This window comes from Staurois parvus, unplaced genomic scaffold (genome assembly GCF_062004578.1).
Source record: "Staurois parvus isolate SC_StPar_1 unplaced genomic scaffold, SC_StPar_1.0 ptg001432l, whole genome shotgun sequence".
Classification (NCBI taxonomy): domain Eukaryota; kingdom Metazoa; phylum Chordata; class Amphibia; order Anura; family Ranidae; genus Staurois; species Staurois parvus.
In genome coordinates, this window is record NW_028319228.1 from 3,974,586 (window position 1) to 3,997,404 (window position 22,819).

A 22,819-nucleotide genomic window follows, 5' to 3' on the forward strand; every position below is an offset into this window, starting at 1 on the left:
ACTTTCCTCAGAATTCGCAAGTCGGTAATAGATATGTGCGATTAGTTTCATTACTAATCAAAATTTAAAATAATATAGAATATAACAGGATGGAATAGAATAGAATATAATAATACAGTATAAAACAAAATAGAATAAAAGAAAACAGAATAGAGAAGAATAGAATAGAATAAAACAGAATAAAATAGAAAATAAAAGAATAGAATAGATAAGAAAATAATAGAATAGAATACAGTAGAATAGCATAGAAAAGAATAGATTAAAAAAAATAGAATAAAGTGTATATAGCTGTCTTCCAAAATTATATTTCGAAATTTGAACTTTGAATTCGAATTTCAAATTGATTGGAAATTAACAAATAGGAAAAAAATTAAACCGAATGTATGAAACGAATTCTAAAAAAGGAATCATACTAACATAAAGAATATGACGAAATGAAATTATTAACTTAACAAATGAATCCGAAGCTAAAAAAAATCTTTCCAACATGCAATCTCTAGTTGATAATATAAAAAGTTAGATTTAAACCTCATATCTGTGCTAAGCAGCCATGTACAGTACACATTTGACCAGTTGTGGTCTAGCTTAAGAGACATTTGACAAAAGGCAGATAAATGCAACGATGAGGCCATGTTGTAAATGATCCTGTTGTGGACAGTCTAGTGAAAAATACACGTGTGAGTCTGGTTTTGGGTGAACTTTGATACATCTTCGGGGCAGCACAGTGGCTAAGGGGTTAGCACTTTCACCTAGCAGCGCTAGGGTTGTTGGTTTCAATCCCAACCACAGCTCTACCTGCGTGGAGTTTACATGTTCTCCCTGTGCCCACATGGGTTTCCTCTAGGAACTCTAGTTTCCTCACACACTCTAAAGACATTCTGGTAGGTTAATTGGTTCCTGTCTAAATTGGCCCTAGTATGAATGTGAGTTAGGGACCTTTAGATTGTACGCTCCTTGAGGGTTAGGGACTGATGTGAATGTACAATATCTATGTGTAAAAGCGTTGCATAAATGAATGGTGCCATTTAACCTCCTTGGCGGTATTCCCGAGTGTAGCTCAGGGTAAAATTTCAGTACCAAGAGCGGTAACCCCGAGCTACACTCGGGCTTACCATGCGGCGTTGCTCAGGGAGTCCCTGCAGCACTTACCTTGTCGTTTGCTCCCGCGATGTGTCCCCTGCAGCGTCCCCGGCCATCTCCTCGGCCGATGCCAGCATCCGGCTTCCGTGTTCCGGTCCCTGTGACGTCGGGATGTACGGGCGCCGGAACCGGCGGCAAATTTGACATTTTTAAAAAATGTTTGAGTGATAATGATTTGTGGGGAAATTCGTCATCAGACACTGAAAACGATTTTGCGACTTTGCTCAGTGATGTGCGAATTTGCCTCTGTATTTCAAATTTCAGTGTTTTTGGTTTGATTATATTATTGAATTAAATATATTATTATTATATTATTATTTTTTATGATTATTAAATTATAATTTATGATTTCGTGTTTCAAGTTTTATCATATCCGGAATGTTTACTAGACTCTTGTTTGGACAGATTTCAGTGAGTTATTCCTAAAAATTACAGCCTACAATAAAAAACGACATATTTCCATGCAAAAAAATGGTACCGCTTTCAGCACAAAAAAATCGGAAAGAATCATAACGCCGAGGAGGTTAAATACATGTAATAAATAAATCTTAAACTCTTAACTCTCATTCATATTCCATAGCTATTGTGGTAATGTACCGTAGTTATCTTAGGCTACGTTCACACTAGCGTTGTGTGCAGGCAGCAGAAAGGCGTTTGGGAGGCGTTTTTACCGCTTCCCAAACACCTCAGACAATTCTGCACATTGCAACACATGGTGCTGTTCTAACGAGAGCATTAGCGGCGCGGCGCGGCAAAACGGACGCCTCTGGTCAAGTCAGTCAATTTTAGTCTATGGTGCCGTTCCGCAAACGCCCGGCCGGCGTTTGGAGTGCGGTTGCGATGCGGTTGCAGGGCGTTTGCGGAGTGGTAACACCATTCAAACTTCATTATAGGTGTTTGTGGGGCGTTTTTAACACTCGGCAAACGCCTAGCAACCGCCACTGAACCACGCATGCGGTGTCTGCGGAATGTTTGCCGAGCATTAAAAAACGCCGGACCAACGCTTGCCAAACGCTATAGGGGCGTTTGGCAAGAGTTGGTAAAACAGTCAAGTGTGAACGAGCCCTTAAAATTAAAGTGGTTATACTAATGTATAAGAAGATACCAATTAGTTAGACACCAAACACCAATTTACAAGGTTCAGAAGGTTAATATGACAAAAAAGACCTAATACCTCAGAGACATATTTGGTATCTAACAAATTGTCATTTCATTCTGCTAAATAATATGCTGCTTGTCAGATTGTAATACTTTGTTATATGGACATATACACTCACTGTGTGTTGTCATGCAATTGAACAGGTGTACCTAATAAGGTGGCCAGTGAATGTAGAGATGCTCAGGATTGTTGGCATTAAGGCTGCGTCTGCTGGGCATAATAAAATACTCCAGCACACCTACCACACACCCCTCAGACCCTTTTATTGAGTGAAGTTAGCTCTGTGACACCTTCTGAAGAGATACAAAAAATGCTGTACACTCAGTAGCTCTGGGCTCTTGATATTATCATCAGAACTGCTAAGGAAACTGATAATTGTGTTAACCTCCCTGGAGGTATTCCCGAGTGTAGCTCGGGGTAAAGTTTCAGTACCACAAGCAGTAACTCCGAGCTACACTCGGGAATACCTTGCAGCGTTGCTCCGGGATCCCTTCTGCACTTACCTTGTCCTTCGCTCCTGCGATGTCCCTCCTGCAGTGGCCCCGGCAATGTCCTCCGGCCGATGCCAGAATCCGTCTTCTGGGTTCCGTTCCCTGCGACGTCGGGACGTACGGGGACGGAGCGGCGAGAAATTTAAAAATGTGAAAAAGTGACATTCACTCAATACACTAAAATCACATAGTATTCCATTACTGTATCAAACCATTTCACATACATTTTGTCCCTAGTGCTTTGTCCTGTGCCCTGCCTGCATTTTTACTGTTCTTTCTGCCTGGAAACTGAGAAACGTCCATGGCGTCCAAAAAGCGTCCGTTTAGGTCAAAAGCATTTTTAGACCAGCTAGAGAACAGCGATAGTAAATTAGAACCACTTGCAGAATTGAGTGATAATGATTCGTGGGGAAATTCGTCATCAGACACTGAAAACGATTTTGCGACTTTGCTCAGTGATTATTATTATATTATTAATTATCGAGGGCCCTGCTCTTTCGAGCTTACAATCTAATTAAGATTTGACAATAAAACATGAAGATGATTGGTTTCTCTACAGAACTGCACCAGATATTTCACTCTCCAGTTTTAGTAAATAAACCCCATAGGGGTTGAGTCACCAAATCTGGAGAGTGCAAAATCTGGTGCAGCTATGCATGGTAGCCAATCAGCTTCTAAGTTCTGCTTGTTCAATTAAGCTTTGATAATAAAACCTGGAAGATGATTGGTTTCTCTACAGAACTGCATCAGATGTTGCCCTCTCTAGTTTTAGTAAATAGACCCCATAGGGGTTAAGTCACTAAATCTGGAGAGTTCAAAATCTGGTGCAGCAGTGCATGGTAGCCAATCAGCTTCTAACTTCTGCTTGTTCAATTGAGCTTTGACAATAAAACCTGGAGCTGATTGGTTATTATATTAAATTTAAAGAGACACTGTCATTAAAACAGCCTTTCAACCATTACAGCCCTCCAGAAAAATCCTCATCGCGGCTCGGCCATTCAAGCGGCCACAGACCGCGAACCTGGAAGAAGATTGAGTAAAGATGGAAGCCTCTGCAGAGGTGACAGTGCACTGCTGCAAGGCTTCATTTTAAGATAAGGATTTCATAATGTGCTAGTATGGGGTGGATACTAACACATTATGATATTGCCTTACAGGAGGGAATTTGTTTTTTAACCAAATGTTTACTACCACTTTAAGAAGGCTTCACCCAATAATTACAGGGAGGACTTTTTTATTGCTTTAGTACTTTCTTATCATAATCTGTATGATACCAGGTAGTATTAAGGTGGTGGTCACCTCACTTGTAATCCATTTACACCTTCTCCAGCTCTCTGTCTGAAAGACTGTACCTTGGTATGGGCAGGGAGCTAGGAAAAGCTCTTGCAGGACCCTAACATTGCACATGCCAACCACTGATCTTTGCAGGCTGGTTTGCAAAAAAAAGTAACAAATGCACATTTTTTTTTTTTTTCAAAAAGGTGGACTAAAGCCAGCCATAGACAGTTCAAATCTCAGTCAGATAAGCAGGGACCGGTCTAGATTTGAACCGTTTATGGGCAGGCTGAATGTACCCAAGGTTATTGATCTATCTACTTAGATACAACCAGCCTGTTGGATTTTACATATGATTATTGCTAGTGGCTATTATAGGGCCGTTGCTACACTATTTTGGCCCTAACTACTTGCACCCCCAAAAAATAAATAAATAAAAATGTTTAAAAACAGTACAAAATATTAAATCAACAAAACATCAAACTGCTAAATTTCTTTAATTTGCAAAAATAAGTGCCATAAGATGCCACCGGCATCAATATTAAAGACAAAATCAGTGTCACGGATTGACTGTATCTGTGGCTGTCAGTGGCAGGGTGACAGTTGCAGTGAGTGGAGGATGATGGATCAACACTCTGATAGATCCCAGGCTGGAATTTCCCAGGCAATGGGGGGAGATAAAACAGATGTGACATCATGCAGACCAGCCCACACACACAGAGAACACCTGAGCTGAGCAGTGACAGATCCAACACAACACACCACCACCAACACTGACACAGATCAGCAGGCACTAGAAGAGCAGGCTGTGGGACCATGATGATGTCATCACTCACTGACACATTGCACATTTTTGATGGATGGCCGGTCGGCTGGGTCACACTCACACAGACAGGAGACATCAGAGTCAGACATTAGCTTCCTTCGCAGGCACAGCTCTGCCTCTGCTGATGAATGGGAAGAGAAGGACTGGAACTCCACAATGATCAGCAGCCGCCAGGCCACCAGGTTTACAGTAAGGGACTGAGTCTAAGAGGAACACTGGAAGGAGTGGCAGATCAACTGCTACACTGGCCCCAGACACCCAGTATCTTTCTCTGTCCTTTCTTCCTCCTCTCTGTCGCCCCTCCTCTCAGCTGAAGGATCATTCATGACATGGCGGAGTCCCACACAGAGAGAGTGCTGGCCTGTGCTGCACCCAGGTGCCCCTAGGTGGCAGTGGACCCTAGGCGGCTGCCTAGTTTGTCTAGTGGACGCATTGGCCCTGTTGAACAACACAGTGGCTCAGTGGGAGGGATTCCCCCATCACCCATGGTTGCAGGAAAATAAAACGCTTTGTCTTTGGCCAATTTTAGCTTTTAAAACAGATGATCTGCCTAATTTGCAAAAGTCCTCTTAAAAATTATACTGTTTTCAGAAAGTTCCTGCTTACTGGCATCTTCTGTGATCTTTTAAGAAGAGCTAAAGCAATTAACAGCAATTAGCAAAACAGCCAAGCAATTAGGACTTTCAGCAGGTCAGCAATAGCCGCCTATGTATTTTTCATTATTGCCAGTAACTGAAAAGCAATGCAACGGACACCAGTGAGTATTTGTTCTGCGGTGTTTATCAATAATAAAACAAGACAGGATACCGAGAAAATGCAATATGCCAGGAAAGCGGTCCAGAACACATATTCACGACATGAAGTGTACAGGAAGGACAAACACTGCAGTTCTACACTCAGCAATTAGCTGCTCTTCTGGTGTTTCTTCACACAGGCCAAGTACTCTTGTACATCATCTGGAGAGCCAAGAAATAGCGGTACCCTCTGGTGAATCGTCTCCGGCTGTACATCCAGCACTGGCTGGGTTCCAGTCGTCGCCATTCCGCCTGCCTGCTCAATGATAAAGGCCATTGGATTACACTCGTACAAAAGGCGGAGCTGCAAAGGAAACAATACAAAAAATTGTCAAAATCTTTGTTCACCTCCTACAAAGAAACCATATTATCTTACAGTTTTTAGACATACAGTATGTACATCTGAATTTGTTAATGTAAAAATGTTAGTGTGTAATACTGTTTTCAAAATCATGCTACTATTTGTAACTTGAATTTTATGTGTACAAGGTTCTGCAAAAACCAGACAGCTCTCTATGACATGCTGCAAGACATGTACAGATTCTGTAGCTTTCCATGAAGCCTCCTGGGATGCATGACGTGAGTATCCCAGGAGGCTGAAGGAAGCTGGGGGGCTAAGTCACACCTAGGTTAGGGTCCTCAAAAAACATTTTTAAAAATGGACCCTCAATTATGTGAAAGGAGCAGGGAAGCAAAACATTTTTAACAAGTACAATAGTTGAGTGAAAGTCCATGTTAAAGTGACTGTAAAGGATCATGTTTTATTCTTTAAAAATAACAAACATGTTAAACTTACTTGCCCTGTGCAATGGTATTGCACTGAGCAGCCCCGATCCTCCTCTTCTCCGTTCCCCCACCGACACTCCTGGTTCCTCCCCCTGCTGACTGTCCTCATAGGTAGCTCCTTGCTATGGAGGCACTCATGCGTGCTTGCTCCCAAGCTGACTCATGTCAGTCCTCATGCACACTGGACGTTTTTACAGCTGCTGTTTTTGGCTTTTGACGGTTTTTTTCTACAGCTAGTAAACCCTACAGCATGTTATCCTATGTGTCCATGCACACATAGACTGTAATCAATGTTTTTTGGGAGGGATGTTTTTTGGCTGGAAAAAAAACCCAGGACTAGTGGGTCTCTAGAGGAGTTTTTTAACTGTAAAAACGCTCTAACGCTTAAAAAAACGGAGTAAAACCTGGAAAATGCCGCAAACCGGCATTTTTGGACTTTTTTTTGACCCCCCCCCCAAAAAAATTTTTTGGTAAAAAAAATGCTAAAAACTGCAAACACAGAAAAACGCGGGAAAACGCCACTAAAAGCGGGAAAACGCTGCTAAACGCTAATACAAAAACACTAAAGAAAGCTGAAAAACACACATTTTTAACGTGACTTTACACTGCTAACGTTACCAGCTTTATCAAAACACCCAGTGTGCATGGAGACTCAGTGTGTATTGACTCAAACAGTACAGCTTGGCCTGTATTTGACAGCAGTGGGAACCAATGGCAGGTACGAGCTGCATAGAATGCATTAGGGTAAAAAAAAAAAAAAAACCTTCTGCCTTTACAAGCACTTCAAGTATTTTTAAATTGCTATCTAGGAACAAGCATACTGCAAAAGCATGTCAAAATTCCTTATATTTATCACTTGTTCTGGGTCAGCGTCCCTTTCACACGGAGTGGACTCTGCTTTTGCTCTGCTTGCTCAGCAGGGAATTTGTCTGCAGATTCCTGCTGTGCAGGCTGATGACAGGTCTGTGTCCCCTCTGCAGAACAGGCATGGACACAGCCCACTCTCCTCCATGGGAGGTTGTATGTAAACGGATTGCCTGTCCATTTACACCCAACTGCGATTAAATCCAATCCACTGATTTGGTGGATCAGATTGGATGTAGGCGGGTGTAAATGGGCACATGTTCGTTTACACCTGCCGCTCCATAGAGGAGAATAGAGGTTCCGGTCGGGTCCGTCTGAAAAACGTTCATGTGATAGGGGCATAAGGGTACCAAAGCCAAAGCATCAGAATGACAGCCTAAAACTAGTGCTTTCAAAAGGAGAATCCAGCAACAGCAATCTACATTGTTAAAGCGGAGTTCCACTCACTCTGTAAAAAAATAAAAGTCAGCAGCTACAAAAACTGCAACTTACCAGTCCCTCGGTGTGTCCCCCGCAGCCCGTTTCACTGGCCATCCTGTATTCCAGGTGCCAGCATCGTCAGTGTGGGCACCCGGCTGTGATAGCCTGCAGCTTCACAGCCAGGTGCCCACTGTGTATGTGCGAGTAGCGCTGCGCTTCATGAATGGCCCCGTCGTCTTCTGGGATCTGTTTGCGATCGCCTAGGCAATCGCAGCGGCAGTGGGAGCGGGTACCTGTCAAATTTGGGAACCGGTTCCCCCCCGCTCTCCAAAGTTGCCAATCCTTAATGGGGAGCAGGGGACCAATCTTTACAGCTGAACTTCCCCTTTTGGGTGGAACTCCACTTTAAATCATTATTATTATTATTATAATGCAGGATTTATATCATGATAGATTCCTTTACATGATCTACTTATAAAAGGACCAGTGATAATGCCAATCATTTGCCCCTTTAATGCTGCCAGTTTATTATTTAACTGCTAGGCTTTCTCTTCTCTATTTATGAACTTTTGGTTGCTGATTAGCATCTAACCTGACCTGGTAAATCTTATTACTTTCAAAGTACACCAGCCAAATTGAAGTTTTTTTCTCTCCAATATTATTGAATACACAGTGAAATAAGCATTTTGTGTTTCAATAGAAAAGGAAAGAAGTGAGCATTGGGAATATTTTCCAGCATGGAAAATGTCTTCAACTGATGTTTTGGTTGGGATTATTGTCATATTCACTAATTGCCAAGGGATGTTCAAGCAGGTACCTTGCACATAAAGCACACCAGTAAATAAGAGTTTCTTTAGTAATGCTAGAAACAAGATACTTATCTATAGGGGGCAGATGTATTGGATGTCTCCAAAGGTTTGTATTAATGACAATATTCAACCTGTCAAAATGTCATTTATTTTTATAGTCTTATTCAATATTCTTTTTATTTGTACATTACGGAAGAAGATATTGGCACATTATTAACCAATCATGAAAATAATGATGATGATTTACCATGGCCAATATATAATTTGTATTACAATTAAATGCCATGGGGTTGATTTACTAAAATTGGACAGTGCAAAATTTGGTGCAGCTCTGCATAGAAACCAATCAGCTTCCAGGTTTTATTGTCAAAGCTTAACTGAACAAGCAGCTGATTGGCTCCCATGCACAGCTGCACTAGAGTTTACACTCTCCATTTTTAGTAAATCAACCCCAAAATGATTGCCTAGTTCCCTAAAGTGTGACTCCGGTAAAAAAAACAATTTTGGACCATTTTCTGTGTAAAAAAAAATTACCTCCGTTGATATCTGTCCCATGATAAGCTACTGCTTAATTAAATTAAATAGGCTAAAAGCAAGATATTGTCATGAAAGTTTTGGATCCTTGTGGTCTCTGTTTGTTTGATTACCATTTCTGTTATTCTGTTTATTACGGGATCTGTGTATCCACGTTGTTCTATTTACCGTATTTTTCGCCGTATAAGACGCACTTTTTCTTCCCTAAAACTGGGGGGGAAATGTCAGTGCGTCTTATGGAGCGAATATGGAGCGGCCGGTCCGGTATTTCCACCGCGGCCGTGTCAGAATACCGGGCCGGCCGCTCAGCTCTGCAGCGGGACCTTACCTGTTCCTCTATCCAGCAGCGTGCTGTCTTCCCGGCTTCTGTAGTGTGGGCACTGGGCATGACAGCCGGGTGCCAAGTGCGCATGCGCAAGAAGCGGTGCTTTTTGTGAATGGTAAGGCGGTACCTGGGACACATGACAGATCCCAGAAGCCGCCGGACCATCACAAAGCGCAAGTGCTTCTCGCTCATGCGCACTGGGCACCCGGCTGTCATGCCGAGTGCCATTACAGAAGCCGGGAAGACAGCGTGCGGCTGGATCGAGGAACAGGTAAGATCAAACAAAAACTCTGCGGAAGTAAGAGCGGGTACCTGTCAAATTCAGGTACCCGCTCCCCACCTCCCCAAAGGTCAGCAGTCATCTGTACTGTCCGCAGTCTCTGGTCATCCCTGTGCTGTCCGCAGTCTCCGGTCACCCCTGTACTGTCCGCAATCTCCGGTCATCCCTGTACTGTCCGCAGTCTCTGGTCATCCCTGTGCTGTCCGCAGTCTCTGGTCATCCCTGTGCTGTCCGCAGTCTCTGGTCATCCCTGTGCTGTCCGCAGTCTCTGGTCATCCCTGTGCTGTCCGCAGTCTCTGGTCATCCCTGTGCTGTCCGCAGTCTCTGGTCATCCCTGTGCTGTCTGCAGTCTCTGGTCATCCCTGTGCTGTCCGCAGTCTCTGGTCATCCCTGTACTGTCCGCAGTCTCTGGTCATCCCTGTGCTGTCTGCAGTCTCTGGTCATCTCCTGTACTGTGTCTGCAGTCCATTAGTTCAGAATTTTTTTTTTCCTGTTTTCTGCCTCTAAAACCTAGGTGCGTCTTATGGTCAGGTGCGTCTTATACGGCGAAAAATACGGTATGTGTAATCCTGCTGTTGCAGTAATGTGAATGTGGATTCTGTAAGTACTGTTCCATTTTCTCTATTATCTTGACAATAAAAGTTGCTTGGATTAAAAAAAAATAATTAAATATGTTATCTTCATTCAGATCCCACAGTACTGCAAGCACTGATTGTCCGGTGCTGAGACTTGTAGTTCCAGCAGTAGTGCACTGATAATAGAAAGCTCATCATTTTACACCTCCCCCAGTGTATTCAGGCCCTACTGTACTATAAGCAATGTGCTGTGACTTAATAGTTTCAGGCTTAGTACATTGATTATAGAAAGCTGGTAATTTCACACCTCATCCAATCATAAAAATCCTTGTATTCTTTCCCCCGAATATAAGGCTTATGTGATTGGAGGGGAGTTGGATGTCATGCTCTTAGATTGTAAACGATGAGTTCTTAACCCTCTTGTATTGAACTGTATTGTCGCTGTATTGTCTCCCGTTATATTGTAAAGTGCTTAGCAAACTGTTGGCGCTATATAAATCCTGTATAATAATAATAATAATAATAATGCTCTCCCTTCCTCCAATCACAGAAAGTTTTTCTTTCAGTTAAAAAGAATGCAAGGCTTTTTATGAATGGGAAGGTTTAAAATGACCATCCTTTCTCTAATCAGTGTACTAAGCCGAAAACTACAAGTCTCAGCCCCAGATGTTCGATGCTTACAGTACTGTGGGGCCTGAAAGTAACATGTTTTATTGAACAGAGCAGCCCAAGTTCAGCTTTTTGAGTTGGAAAAATAGGAGTGGCTTGTTTCTGTTTCATGGATCTCTGGGATAGGAATAGGGACCTTGTTTTTTTAAGAGTAGTAGTTAGCTGCTAATCCATTCTCAGGTAAACAAACAGAGCCTAGTAAAGTAAACAGGAACATTTATTGATAAGGTTGGCAGCCAAGGAATGGACTTTTACAAACTGCAGCAGAAAACAAACTTTTTCCATGAAATGTGACCAGCTGGGAACAAAACAGTGTGATCCTTGAGAAGATCTCTGTAGAAGTCAGTACAGAGGTCAGCTTAGGAGTCAGCAAGCAGCTCGGGGTGTCATGCACTGTTAAAGATAGCACTTGCTGATCTACTTATTTGGCTATTTGAATTATTGGCTGGCGAGTCTGGTGTCCATGTGCATTCTGTAATCTCCATAGAAACTGTATCACCAACATGATTAAATATTTTATTGCAAGGTTTTGAGTAAAGTTATTTTTAAATGGATGTAACACCTTCAGATTACAAAACATTGCATGTTTCCCAAAGGCAGAAACTGAATAAAAGTGCAACTCCAATTTTCTTAGAAATTGGATATAACAAGAAACAAGTAATGGCAGTAAAGTTATGGAAATAGGATGCTTATATAAGTATTCCAGTGAGAAATGTTCAAACTTTGTTTGTGGTCATGAGGGAACTGAAGAGTAGTGCTTAGTGCACACAGGCTCCAGCTGGTAAGCTTTAGTGTGAACAGGAACGTGTATAGACGGCATTTATTCTACTTTCTGCAAGTTTCAACAGCCTTCTGGAAACCATTTTAAGTTAGCCATACACCTTGGTAGATTTAGACATGCCTCTAAATCTACGTTGCCTCTGAAGCATGATTGGCGTTTGGATCTAGATTCAGAAGCGATTGACAGGTGGATAGGAAGCAATGTAATTCCTCCTCTCTGTCTGTTTTGACCCCGTTTTTGCAAAGCATTGCGTCTGTGGCAAGTAAACACCCTCATCCGCTGCCTATTGCAGCTTAAGGGGAAAGGTTGGAGGGCAGTAAAAATGTGGGTTAACCATGCATTTATTTTTACCCACCCAAACGCATGTCTAAATGAGGCCTTAGACATCTAATTGTTCAGCCCGCAGGCTAAATGAGAGAAATTTCCCTCTCCTAATACAAATTCCCCTCCCCTAACTCAAATCCCCCCAATCCCCCCTCCTAGCACAAATTCCCCCTATCCCCTCTCCTAGCACAAATTCCCCCTGTCCCCTCTCCTAGCTCAAATTCCCCCCAATCCCTCCTCCTAGCACAAATCCTCCCTGTCCTCTCTCCTAGCACAAATTCCCCCAATCCCCCCTCCTAGCTCAAGTTCCCCAAATCCCCCATCCTAACACAAATCCCCCCTGTCCCCTCTCCTAGCACAAATTCCTCCAATCCCCACTCCTGGCACAAATCCCCCCAATCCCCTCTCCTAGCACAAATTCCTCCTATCCCCTTTCCTACCACAAATTCCCCCAGTCCCCCCTCCTAGCACAAATTCCCCCTATCCCCTCTCCTAGCTCAAATTCCCCCAATCCCCTCTCCTAGCACAAATTCCCCCTATCCCCCCTCCTAGCACAAATTCCCCCAATCCCCTCTCCTAGCACAAATTCCCCCAATCCCCCCTCCTAGCACAAATTCCCCCCATCCCCTCTCCTAGCACAAATTCCCCCAATCTCCCCTCCTAGCACAAATCCCCTTAATCCCCCCTCCCATCACCAATCCTTTTCATTCAATCCCCCCACATAGGACAAATTCCCTCAAATCCCTCCTCTAGCTGAAACACCTTCAAATTACCCTCCCCAGCATCAAATACTCCCATCCCACCTTACCCAAAATCCCCCCTCCTTTTAGCGCAACCCCCCCCAACCTCCTTCCTACTCCTAGCACATATCCTCCCATTCCTTCTCCTAGCACAGATCCCCACCCCTTCATCATCCCCATTACCCTTCCCAGCACAAATATTTATCTATTTTATTTTTTTCAGGCACCCTAGGCAGCTGCCTAGTATTCCTAGTGGTAGCACCAGCCCTGCATATATGGCCAAGTACTAGACAGAAGCAGTCATTGTCAGCCCCAGCACTTTCAGCGCTTAATCCTTCCAGAACCATTAGCACTTAAGCAGGGCCACAAATACATGGACCAAAAATCATCTGGTTTAAGAGGAACTGGCTAAATGTAATTTTGTGCGTATCACTGTCTGTTCAACAGAAGCTGTTGTAATAACTGGCTTCTGTTGAATGGTCATGCTGGAAAACCTGCATTCAATCAGTGCTTGCAGCCAATGGCTGCAGCCCTGATCGGTGTATTCTGCGGGGGAAGGGGGAGGAGTGTTCCACAATCAGAATACAAAGACACAGCAGGAGAGATCCCTGTATCCACATTGCTTCCGCTAATGCAGGGAACTGTGAAGTTTTTTTTATTTTGTGCAAACTGTGAGCGCTATATAAATCCTGTATAATAATAATAATATAATAATAACCGTATGGTTGAACAAAAAATAAAAATCAATGTGTATACCCTGCTTAAATGTGCAGCCTTGTCTGCTCCAGATCTGAACTGAGGTCTGGAACAGTGGGCAAATTGCTAAGCACTAGCAGGCCAAGTTTCCTAAGAGGTTACAAAATGCTGACACCAAGGAAAATTCAGGTTTTTATAATAGTTGTATTTAATAATACATTTAATGACCTTTTAGCCCTCATTCACACTTGACATTTTTACAGCTGCTGTTTTTGGCTTTTGACATTTTTTTCTACAGCCAGTAAACCCCCCAGCATGTTATCCTATGTGTCCATGTACATATAGTCTGTAATCAATGTTTTTGGCTGGAAAAAAACCCAGAACTAGTGGGTTTCTAGAGAGTTTTTCAGCTGTAAAAACGCTGAAATGTCAAAAACGCGGTAAAACGCGGATTAACTCTATACAAAAATGATGAAAAAGTAGAGTTTTTAACGCCACTGTAATGCAGCTAACGCTAGCAGTGTGAGGAAACATCAAGTGTGCATGAGGGCTTCCATTATTGCACTGAGATAACGCATGCGGCGACACGCGAACAGTATTGCACATTGGTGTGCTGCAGTGCCGTTCATTCTGAATGGTACCTCAATGCACATATGTTGTGTTGCACTGTGTTGTTAAAAATAGTGCACTTTTTTAGTGTGTTTTATGCAGCCAATTCAAATGAATAGGCTGCCTTAATTCATTGCACATTAACACAACATAATGCGCATTAACACATGCGTGTTAAATGCATCACAAATATGTGAATGGGCCCTTCATTTTTTATGTAATTACATAACCTTTAAAAAAATTATACTTGGCACTTTGCATACACTTAACATTACCCATAGAGAAGAAATCTTTTGTATGCGGGGCTCTGCCTGTGTCTTCCCCCTAGACATGAGATAAAAGCTGCCTGATCGGGACATGTTCCCTATTTTCATAGAGATCTGCCATAGCAAACCGTACATGCGTATACAGCAGTGTGCCTGCAGAAGTGACTGTCCTCTCCTTGGGCAGCTGAACAGCTTCTCTCCCTATACTTCCCTCTACTTATCAGTTGTTGTCAGCTGTTTTAGGGAAGATATTTTTACAACTATTGAACAATAACACCCAGACCCCCTGACTAATGGCTATGTCCAAACTTCAGACACTGGATATTGAGAAATTCACACCGTGTGGCTGTAAAACACATGGTGCTGTGATCACATTTGTGGTTTTAAAAAATCAGCAAACTTGCGATCACAAGACTTGAAACCCTTTTCTAGCTACAACTTGTTTTAGGTATGGATGGAGTGAGGAAAGGTACAACCTTTTTTAACCTTTCACTGTTGTCTGTGTTAGGGTTTGGCAGATTTGATTCTCACTTTGATGGCACAGGATCAGAAGTAAAAGAAATTTGATTTCCTTTCTCTTTGACAGGTGTCAGACAGAGCAGGAAGTGAAGAGAAATCCCCACTACAGGGACACAGCAATAAATAAAGTTTTCTCTGGAGTTTGGCTTTCCTTATAGTGACTGGCATGTGTTGCTGTACAACACCATTTAGGCTACTTTCAAGCATTTTTGCGTTAAAAAAAGCGCCTGAAAAAGTCAAGAAAACTGCTTCCCTGTGTATGTGAATTTACATCTATGTATGTTTTCAAAGTGAGGTGTTGCGCTTGCGGTGCGGTGTAAAAACTCCTGCTTGCAGCATCTTTGGGGCATGTTTGGGAAGTTAAAAAGAACACCCCAAAAATGCCTTTTCTCATTGAAATGGAAAATGCCTTAAAAACGCCTGAAAAATGCCTCTGAGAAATGGTTTTGGTGCAGTTTTAAGTGTCGTGTCCTTTATAAAAAGCATGGTAAAAACACTGCAAAAACGCGGTAATAATGCAGTAAAAACGTCTATGCGTTTTTGAGGCGTTTTTATATTGGATCAGTGTAAACTCTAGAGATAGTTGTTTATGAAAATCCCAATAGATCAGCAGTTTTGTAAACGTCTAGGTGCTAAATTCATTGAGTTGCTGCCATATGATTGGCAATTTGTGCTACCAGCCAATTGAACAGGTGTACCTAATAAAGTGGCCAAAGTGTGTATATGGGTAATCTTTGGGTAGTAAGGCTCCTGGCTTGTGATTGCTCTCTTGGCCAATGCCAGCTCTCTGGTTGTCTTTGTATTCAGCTATCATTTGTGTAATTAAAACGTCAATAAAAATGTATGGAAACAGAAAAACATGACCATACATAGATCGAATTGGGCCAGTTAAGCCAGTTAAGTATGGGCTAGTTGGGTTTACAGAAGTCAATCTACCAATGACTTCTATACAACCAGCCTGTTGGATTTTCTTTGCTCAATCAGCCTGGCAGGTTATAGCCAGTAGCACTAATCCATGTATTCTGATGAATTCTCTCACTGTCAGAATACAATAGCTCAGCAGGGAGAATTCCCCCATCCACATCAAGTGTGTGGATTGGGCAATCAAGTCAGTTTTTTTGTTCAACCCACTGGTTTTACGGGAAAAAATATATGTTAATGAATCATATACACTCACAGGCCACTTTATTAGGTACACCTTGCTAGTGCCAAGAAAATATCCCCCACACCATTACACCACCAGCCTGAACCGCTAATACGAGACAGGATGGATCCATGCTTTCATGTTGTTCATGCCAAATTCTGACCCTACTGTTGCCTTTCTATCATCTCAAACCAGTCTGCCCATTATCCTCTGACCTCTGACATTAACAAAGCATTTACGTCCTCACAACTGCCACTCACTGGATATTTTCACTTTTTTGGACCATTCTCTATAAACCCTAGAGATGGTTGTGCGTGAAAATCCCAGTAGATCAGCAGTTTTTTAAATACTCAGATCAGCCTTTCTGGAACCAACAACAATGCCACATTCAAAGTCACTTAAAACCCCTTTCTTCCCCATTCTGATGCACAATTTGAACTTCAGCAAGTCTTCTTCACCACATCTAGATGGTAGGCTCATATAGTTGCTGCCATGTGATTGGCTGATTAGCAATTTGTATTACTAAGCAATTGAACAGGTGTACCTAATAAAGTGGCCTGTGAGTGTAGGTTCGTTAGCCAACATTTTGAGGCTACACCAGCTCCTTTCCTAAGGATGACCCACCGCTTACTGTATATTTTTGTAATAAATTATGTTCTACAGGCATTACTGGAATGGGGCTCTTCATTCTAAGCTAAAGTAACATGGATTCACACCCTCTCCCTATAAGCACCAACAACACTGTTCAAATGATAAATAAGAAATCCAGTTGGTTTCACACTCCTGCAGGAAAGTGGAATATCAGGTTCAGGTAGAATGTCCCATTAAATTTATGTGTTTGTATGCTGACCATTAAAAGAAGCAGACACACATTAGGCGTACATCTGCAATGACATTGACACATACTATATACTGAGAAATATTTATAGCTGTGAGGTGACTGAATTCTGCACACATTTAGTCAATATCATAGAAAGCATACAGTTATATCCAATCTGTTTTATATGGTGCATACACTGCATACACATCACTTAATGAAGGATGGGTGTTCCTGTCCGGCTTGTCACCTTCTTTCAGGAATGTGTAAAGTCAGCAGTGATAGCTGCCAGCTTCCTGCTTCAGTAGTGATAAGTTCACAAGATAAGACAACAAACACAGTTAATCACACAGCTTTGCCATACTAAAACCTCACAATTGTATGAAATATTACATTAGAAGTATAGTTCTACTATGTTATGGAGGACATTCTTACAAAGAAGTAATAGACATGTGGGTGCTCGCTGGGATTTGAAAGTTCAACTTAGGATAGTTAGAACATACAGAAGCTTACATTAGTGTGATATTCCATAAAAATGTAAAGCCCCTCTAAACTATTGTGTGCACATACACCACAACAAGCAGTAAATGTTCTTTGCATTTATTCTGATCAATCTGTTTTTCTCCATTCTTCTCTTGAATGGTACCCCAACACGCATAGAAATACAGCTGCCCTTCAGCACACCACAAGGTTCTCACAAATGTGAGTGCAATGTGCATTGGCCAAAAATACTGGAGTTAGAGTTGTCCACTGGTCCACTCAAAGTGAATGGACTGCTTTAACAAAATGTGTTTTAACATATAAAATAATGGATGTTAATGTATGTGTGTGAAGGGGACCTCAAAGCAGAGGTTGCAAAATTATAAAACCTAAGTGTTGTAACAGAAGTGGTCAACCCACTAGACAATCCAAACTCCCATTGGTAAAAATGAGAAGTAGCCAAGACTTAGCACACCCTGTCTCAAGCCTGGTGTTATAATGGGAAAGCCTGTGCTCACTGACTAGAAAAAAGCAGACATGACTACAGTCAAGTTAGGAGCAGGAGTCCATTAGGCTACATTATTATGGCTTTTGTAAAATGGCAGTTATGAGCAGTATTTTGGCTCCCCAACATTGCACCTTGGTGTTATTCTGCTTTTGTAATATGAAACTCAGGATAACATCAAAATATGTTGCATATACTTATATAATTATGTTTACTAATTTATATACCTTAGCACAAGCAAAATACATGTGGTTAATTACCTTAAGCTCCCCTCCCCCTTTGGCATTTTATATATAAATAGAATGTAAAAACATCTACATCTACATTTATAGAGAACCTTAAGCCAGACCCAAGAGCATATCTGAATGATAATTAAAGATGAATTCCAGGTATGGACATTATATACAGTACATAATTACATTGGTCCAGCTTGGACCAATAGTAACTATGGATTTATCATACATGGCCAATCTCCCTTTAAGCTGGAAATCACTGAAGTACACATCGCTAAGTCAACAATTTCCTCTTGCTTCTGGTTCCGGTGCTGAGCGTCTGGCCTTAAGCATTCAGAATACATAAGGTCAGCCTCTCACCATAGGCACCATTCTTTTTCATAGGACGAGGTGAAGAGGTGAGACAGTGAATTCACACTCTCCACCTTGTTGAATTAAAGAATGCTTTGCATTCATTCAGAAATTGCAAAGCATTCTCTGGATGGCGCCCATTTTGAGTGGTCGTCTTCCTGAATTCACAATGCATCAGGCATCCACTCAGCACAGAACCAAAAAGTAAGCGGAGATCACTGAAATAGTGGTGATTCAGTGATTTCCAGCTACCTAGGGCATTGGCCAGGTATAATATATACATAGCCTCCTATGCTCCAAAGGAGAGTTCCAGGCAAAGTATATTTTTACATAGCTATATTGATCCAGCTTGGACCAATGTACAGTGGGGATCGAAAGTTTGGGCACCCCAGCTAAAAATTTGTATTAATGTGCATAAAGAAGCCAAGGAAAGATGGAAAAATCTCCAAAAGGCATCAAATTACAGATTAGACATTCTTATATTATGTCAACAAAAGTTAGATTTTATTTCCATCATTTACACTTTCAAAATAACAGAAAACAAAAAAATGGCGTCTGCAAAAGTTTGGGCACCCTTTAGAGTTAATATCTTGTACTGCCCCCTTTGGCAAGTATCACAGCTTGTAAATGCTTTTTGTAGCCAGCCAAGAGTCTTTCAATTCTTGTTTGAGGTATCTTTGCCCATTCTTCCTTACAAAAGTCTTCCAGTTCTTTGAGATTTCTGGGCTGTCTGTCACGCACTGCTCTTTTAAGGTCTATCCATAGATTTTCAATTATGTTGAGGTCAGGAGATTGTGAAGGCCATGGCAAAACCTTCAGTTTATGCCTCTTGATGTAATCCCCCGTGGATTTCGAGGTGTGTTTAGGATCATTATCCATTTGTAGAAGCCATCCTCTCTTTAACTTCAGCTTTTTCACAGATGGCATCAAGTTACCATCCAAAATTTGCTGAAATTTTATTGAATCCATTTTTCCTTCTACTCGTGAGATGTTCCCTGTGCCACTGGCTGCAACACAACCCCAAAGCATGATTGATCCAACCCCATGCTTAACAGTTGGACAGAGGTTCTTTTCATTAATTCTGTGCCCCTTCTTCTCCAAACATACCTTTGCTCATTCCGGCCAAAAAGTTCAATTTTAACCTCATCGGTCCACAGAACTTGTTTCCAAAATGCATCAGGCTTGTCTATATGTTCATTTGCAAAGTTCAAACGATGATTTTTGTGGTGAGGACGTAGAACAGGTTTTCTTCTGATGACTCTTCCATGAAGACCATATTTGTACAAGTATCTCTTTATAGTGGAATAGTGTACCACAACTCCAGTGTCGGCCAGATCTTTCGGGAGGGATCGTGCAGTCAAACGTGGGTTTTGAATTGTTTTTCTCACAATCCTGCGAGCTGTTCTGTCTGATATTTTTCTTGGTCTTCCAGATCTTTCTTTAACTTCCACTGTTCCTGATGACTGCCATTTCTTAATTACATTCCGAACAGAGGATATTGACATCTGAAAACGCTTTGCTATCTTCTTATAGCCTTCTCCAGCTTTGTGAGCGTCAACTATTTTCAGTTTCAGTTTTCTAGACAACTGCTTAGAAGAACCCATGGTGCTGATTGTTGGGGCAAGGTCAGATGAGTCTGGGCATTTAAAACCTTTGAGATTGACATCACCTGGTCTTCCCGATGAGAACAATCCATGACACTGGCAGGTCTCAGCTTTGCAAAGGGGGCAGTGCATGCTATAAATTCTGCAGGGTGCCCAAACTTTTGCAGACGCCATTTTTTTGTTTTCTGTTATTTTGAAAGTGTAAATGATGGAAATAAAATCTAACTTTTGTTGACATATTATAAGAATGTCTAATCTGTAATTTGATGCCTTTTGGAGATTTTTCCATCTTTCCTTGGCTTCTTTATGCACATTAATACAAATTTTTAGCTGGGGTGCCCAAACTTTCGATCCCCACTGTAACTATGTATATACCAAACCTGGCCTATGCACCTGGAAGCTGGAAATTAACTCTGTCCTGTCATGCAGATTTAATTTCCTGTCCAAGAGACAAAACAGCTAGTAACATTATTTCCAAAGTAAGGGGAAATCCTGTGTTAAACAGCTGTCACAAGAACAGGTCCCCTCACCAGAAGATTTCCTCTCACCTCCTTTTCCAATGACAGCTCTAAAATGTTGGATTTCCCCTCACTTTCTATACCAAGGACAATGGTCACCAGAACAAAGAGAGAGGGTTAAACCACACTCATATATAGCCAATCCCATTAGGTTCCACAGAGCACTATCAAGAAGTACAGGTCAATAGAAAATTTGGGAAATAGAATTCAATGACAGCATTGAAAATAATGAGCAAACCACTGTTTGAAGACAATTATTGCAAAGATATTATGATACAGATCATCTCATCTTGGAATCCAATTGTGCAAAAACAACTTAATTCATGATGTTCACTATGCAAACAATAAGAAATATGCATATTCAGAATAAGAAAACCAACCTTCATTTACAGATAAGTTTGATGTGAGAAAAAGCTAAACTTACCTTTCCTTTAGGGCTCTTCTCATTGGCTGGGTACATGAAGATCCCACCATACACTAAAGTCCTGTGAACATCTGCAACCATGGAGCCAACATATCTGGAGCTATATGGAGAGCTTCCATCCTGGACAAGACAGAGGAAACAATTATCCAACCTGATGTGCATAGCAAGGGTCCATAGTTTAAATCTGAGGCCACTGGGCCTCACAGTTGTTACCTTTTTTATTTATTAGCTGTGTAATTATTCACAAATATAAAAAAAATTCAATTTTACTGGTATGCTATTTTTGACTTGAACATGTACTGTATTAGGTTTTCTGACAATGGAAACTAGATCCCAAAATGATCAATTTAAAGAATGAATGATACCTTTTAAAGTTTTTATAGACATCATGAGACACCCTTAATTAGCGGTTTCAGTAGGGCATGAGAGATTTTTGTTATGCCTTACAATGAATAATAAGATATACAAGGACCTCTAGGGTCAATTTTGGACCTCCTTCCCTTTCTCAGTGTGGCTGCATTAATTTAAACAAGTCCACTAAATACAGTCAAGATAAAGAGTAGTATTCTTTCTGCTTAGTCAAGCTTTCATTTTCCTTTTTTATGAATAGAAATAAACAGTACACAAATACTTTCACTTTGCAATATGAAGCAGGCACGCTTTTGGCAGAGAGCCTAGGGTTCCCTTTCTAAATAAACACACATAAACTTCCACTAGGGTTTTCCCCTTATCCAGGTTACAAGACTGATGTAACACAAGGAAATCAAATCCAATTTACAAGGCAGTTTTACTAAACATAAAAAGTCATGATAAAGCCATTATCATTGTCCACTTTGTCCTAACAATTCAAATGTATATTGATATTAAAAAAAGTAGAATGAAAGACTTTGACAGCGTAGGCCATTAATAAATCTGGTCAGTAGTAAGGCTCTAATCAGATCTGTGCAACCCGTGTTCTGCAGGTAGGGCAGCTCATTTATTTGGAATAGGCTGCCCTACCTGCAGATACACATGGAAAAAAAGTAATGGATCCATTTTTTAAATAGTACTGCTTGGAACCACAGGGTGCTGGGGCACCATGTGGTTTTGCGCACATGAAAATACAGGTGTTTTGTTGAGAATTAATGGCACCCCAAATGTCTGCTATCTCTCTTGTATCAGAAATATGCACAATTGTGCGCATGTTCCCAACAAGTAATAGTGTGAACCTAGCCTAAGGAGGCTATAGCAATTATTGAACATGTTGTGTCAACAAGTGATTACTTATGGATATTTCTGTGAAACCAGGAATTTGAATAACAAAAGTATATAAATATTTATTAACCACAAAGTGTATCCAATATCAAAAACAAAGATGTACTATAATGCAGCTTGTCTTTAGATTAACTGGCTGCATTTGTTTTATTTTTCCAGACTTTTTCACCTGATAGTCCTTTAATCAACATATTTCCTGTCCTTGGGTGGCTATGCTTAATCCTTTACTGTGTCCCCAGAAAAAGTCATGTTTACCACACAGGCTGGACTTTAAACATGTCTGCCTTCAATCATCTGCATTACATTAGGGCTGCTGATGATAATAGTAGTTTACACATGAAAAAATAGATGTTTGTGCTTTATTTGCAGCTTCCTGGAAGTGAAAAGGACACAACTTTCTGGTAAGATTAACAGGTGATTTCTGTACTTGCTGAAATTGTTAGCTTGAAAAAAAAAATGAACGCAGCCACCACATATGAGAATCAGTAAGCTGCATTATTTTAAATCTTTGTTTTTTCATTTAAATATGCTGTAAATCTGTCACTTAGACTCTAGATGGTAAATAAAGTATATGAAAAAGTAAAACACTGTTTTAGTTTTGGATTGA

At 41.2% G+C, this 22,819-nt stretch overlaps 1 protein-coding gene across 1 annotated transcript in view; it reads right to left on the reverse strand.

The window, feature by feature from the left end:
- Window positions 1-5,653: 5,653 nt before the first annotated feature.
- The window catches only part of LOC149436018 (fructose-1,6-bisphosphatase isozyme 2), a 90,035-nt gene continuing 72,869 nt past the window's right edge, over window positions 5,654-22,819 (reverse strand). The window contains exons 6-7 of the mRNA XM_089662127.1: window positions 20,959-21,078; window positions 5,654-5,989 (exon numbers count right to left, since the gene is read on the reverse strand). Coding sequence (XP_089518253.1) covers window positions 5,795-5,989; window positions 20,959-21,078 — 315 coding nt within the window. The 3' untranslated portion in view covers window positions 5,654-5,794. The remainder of the gene's footprint in view (window positions 5,990-20,958; window positions 21,079-22,819) is intronic.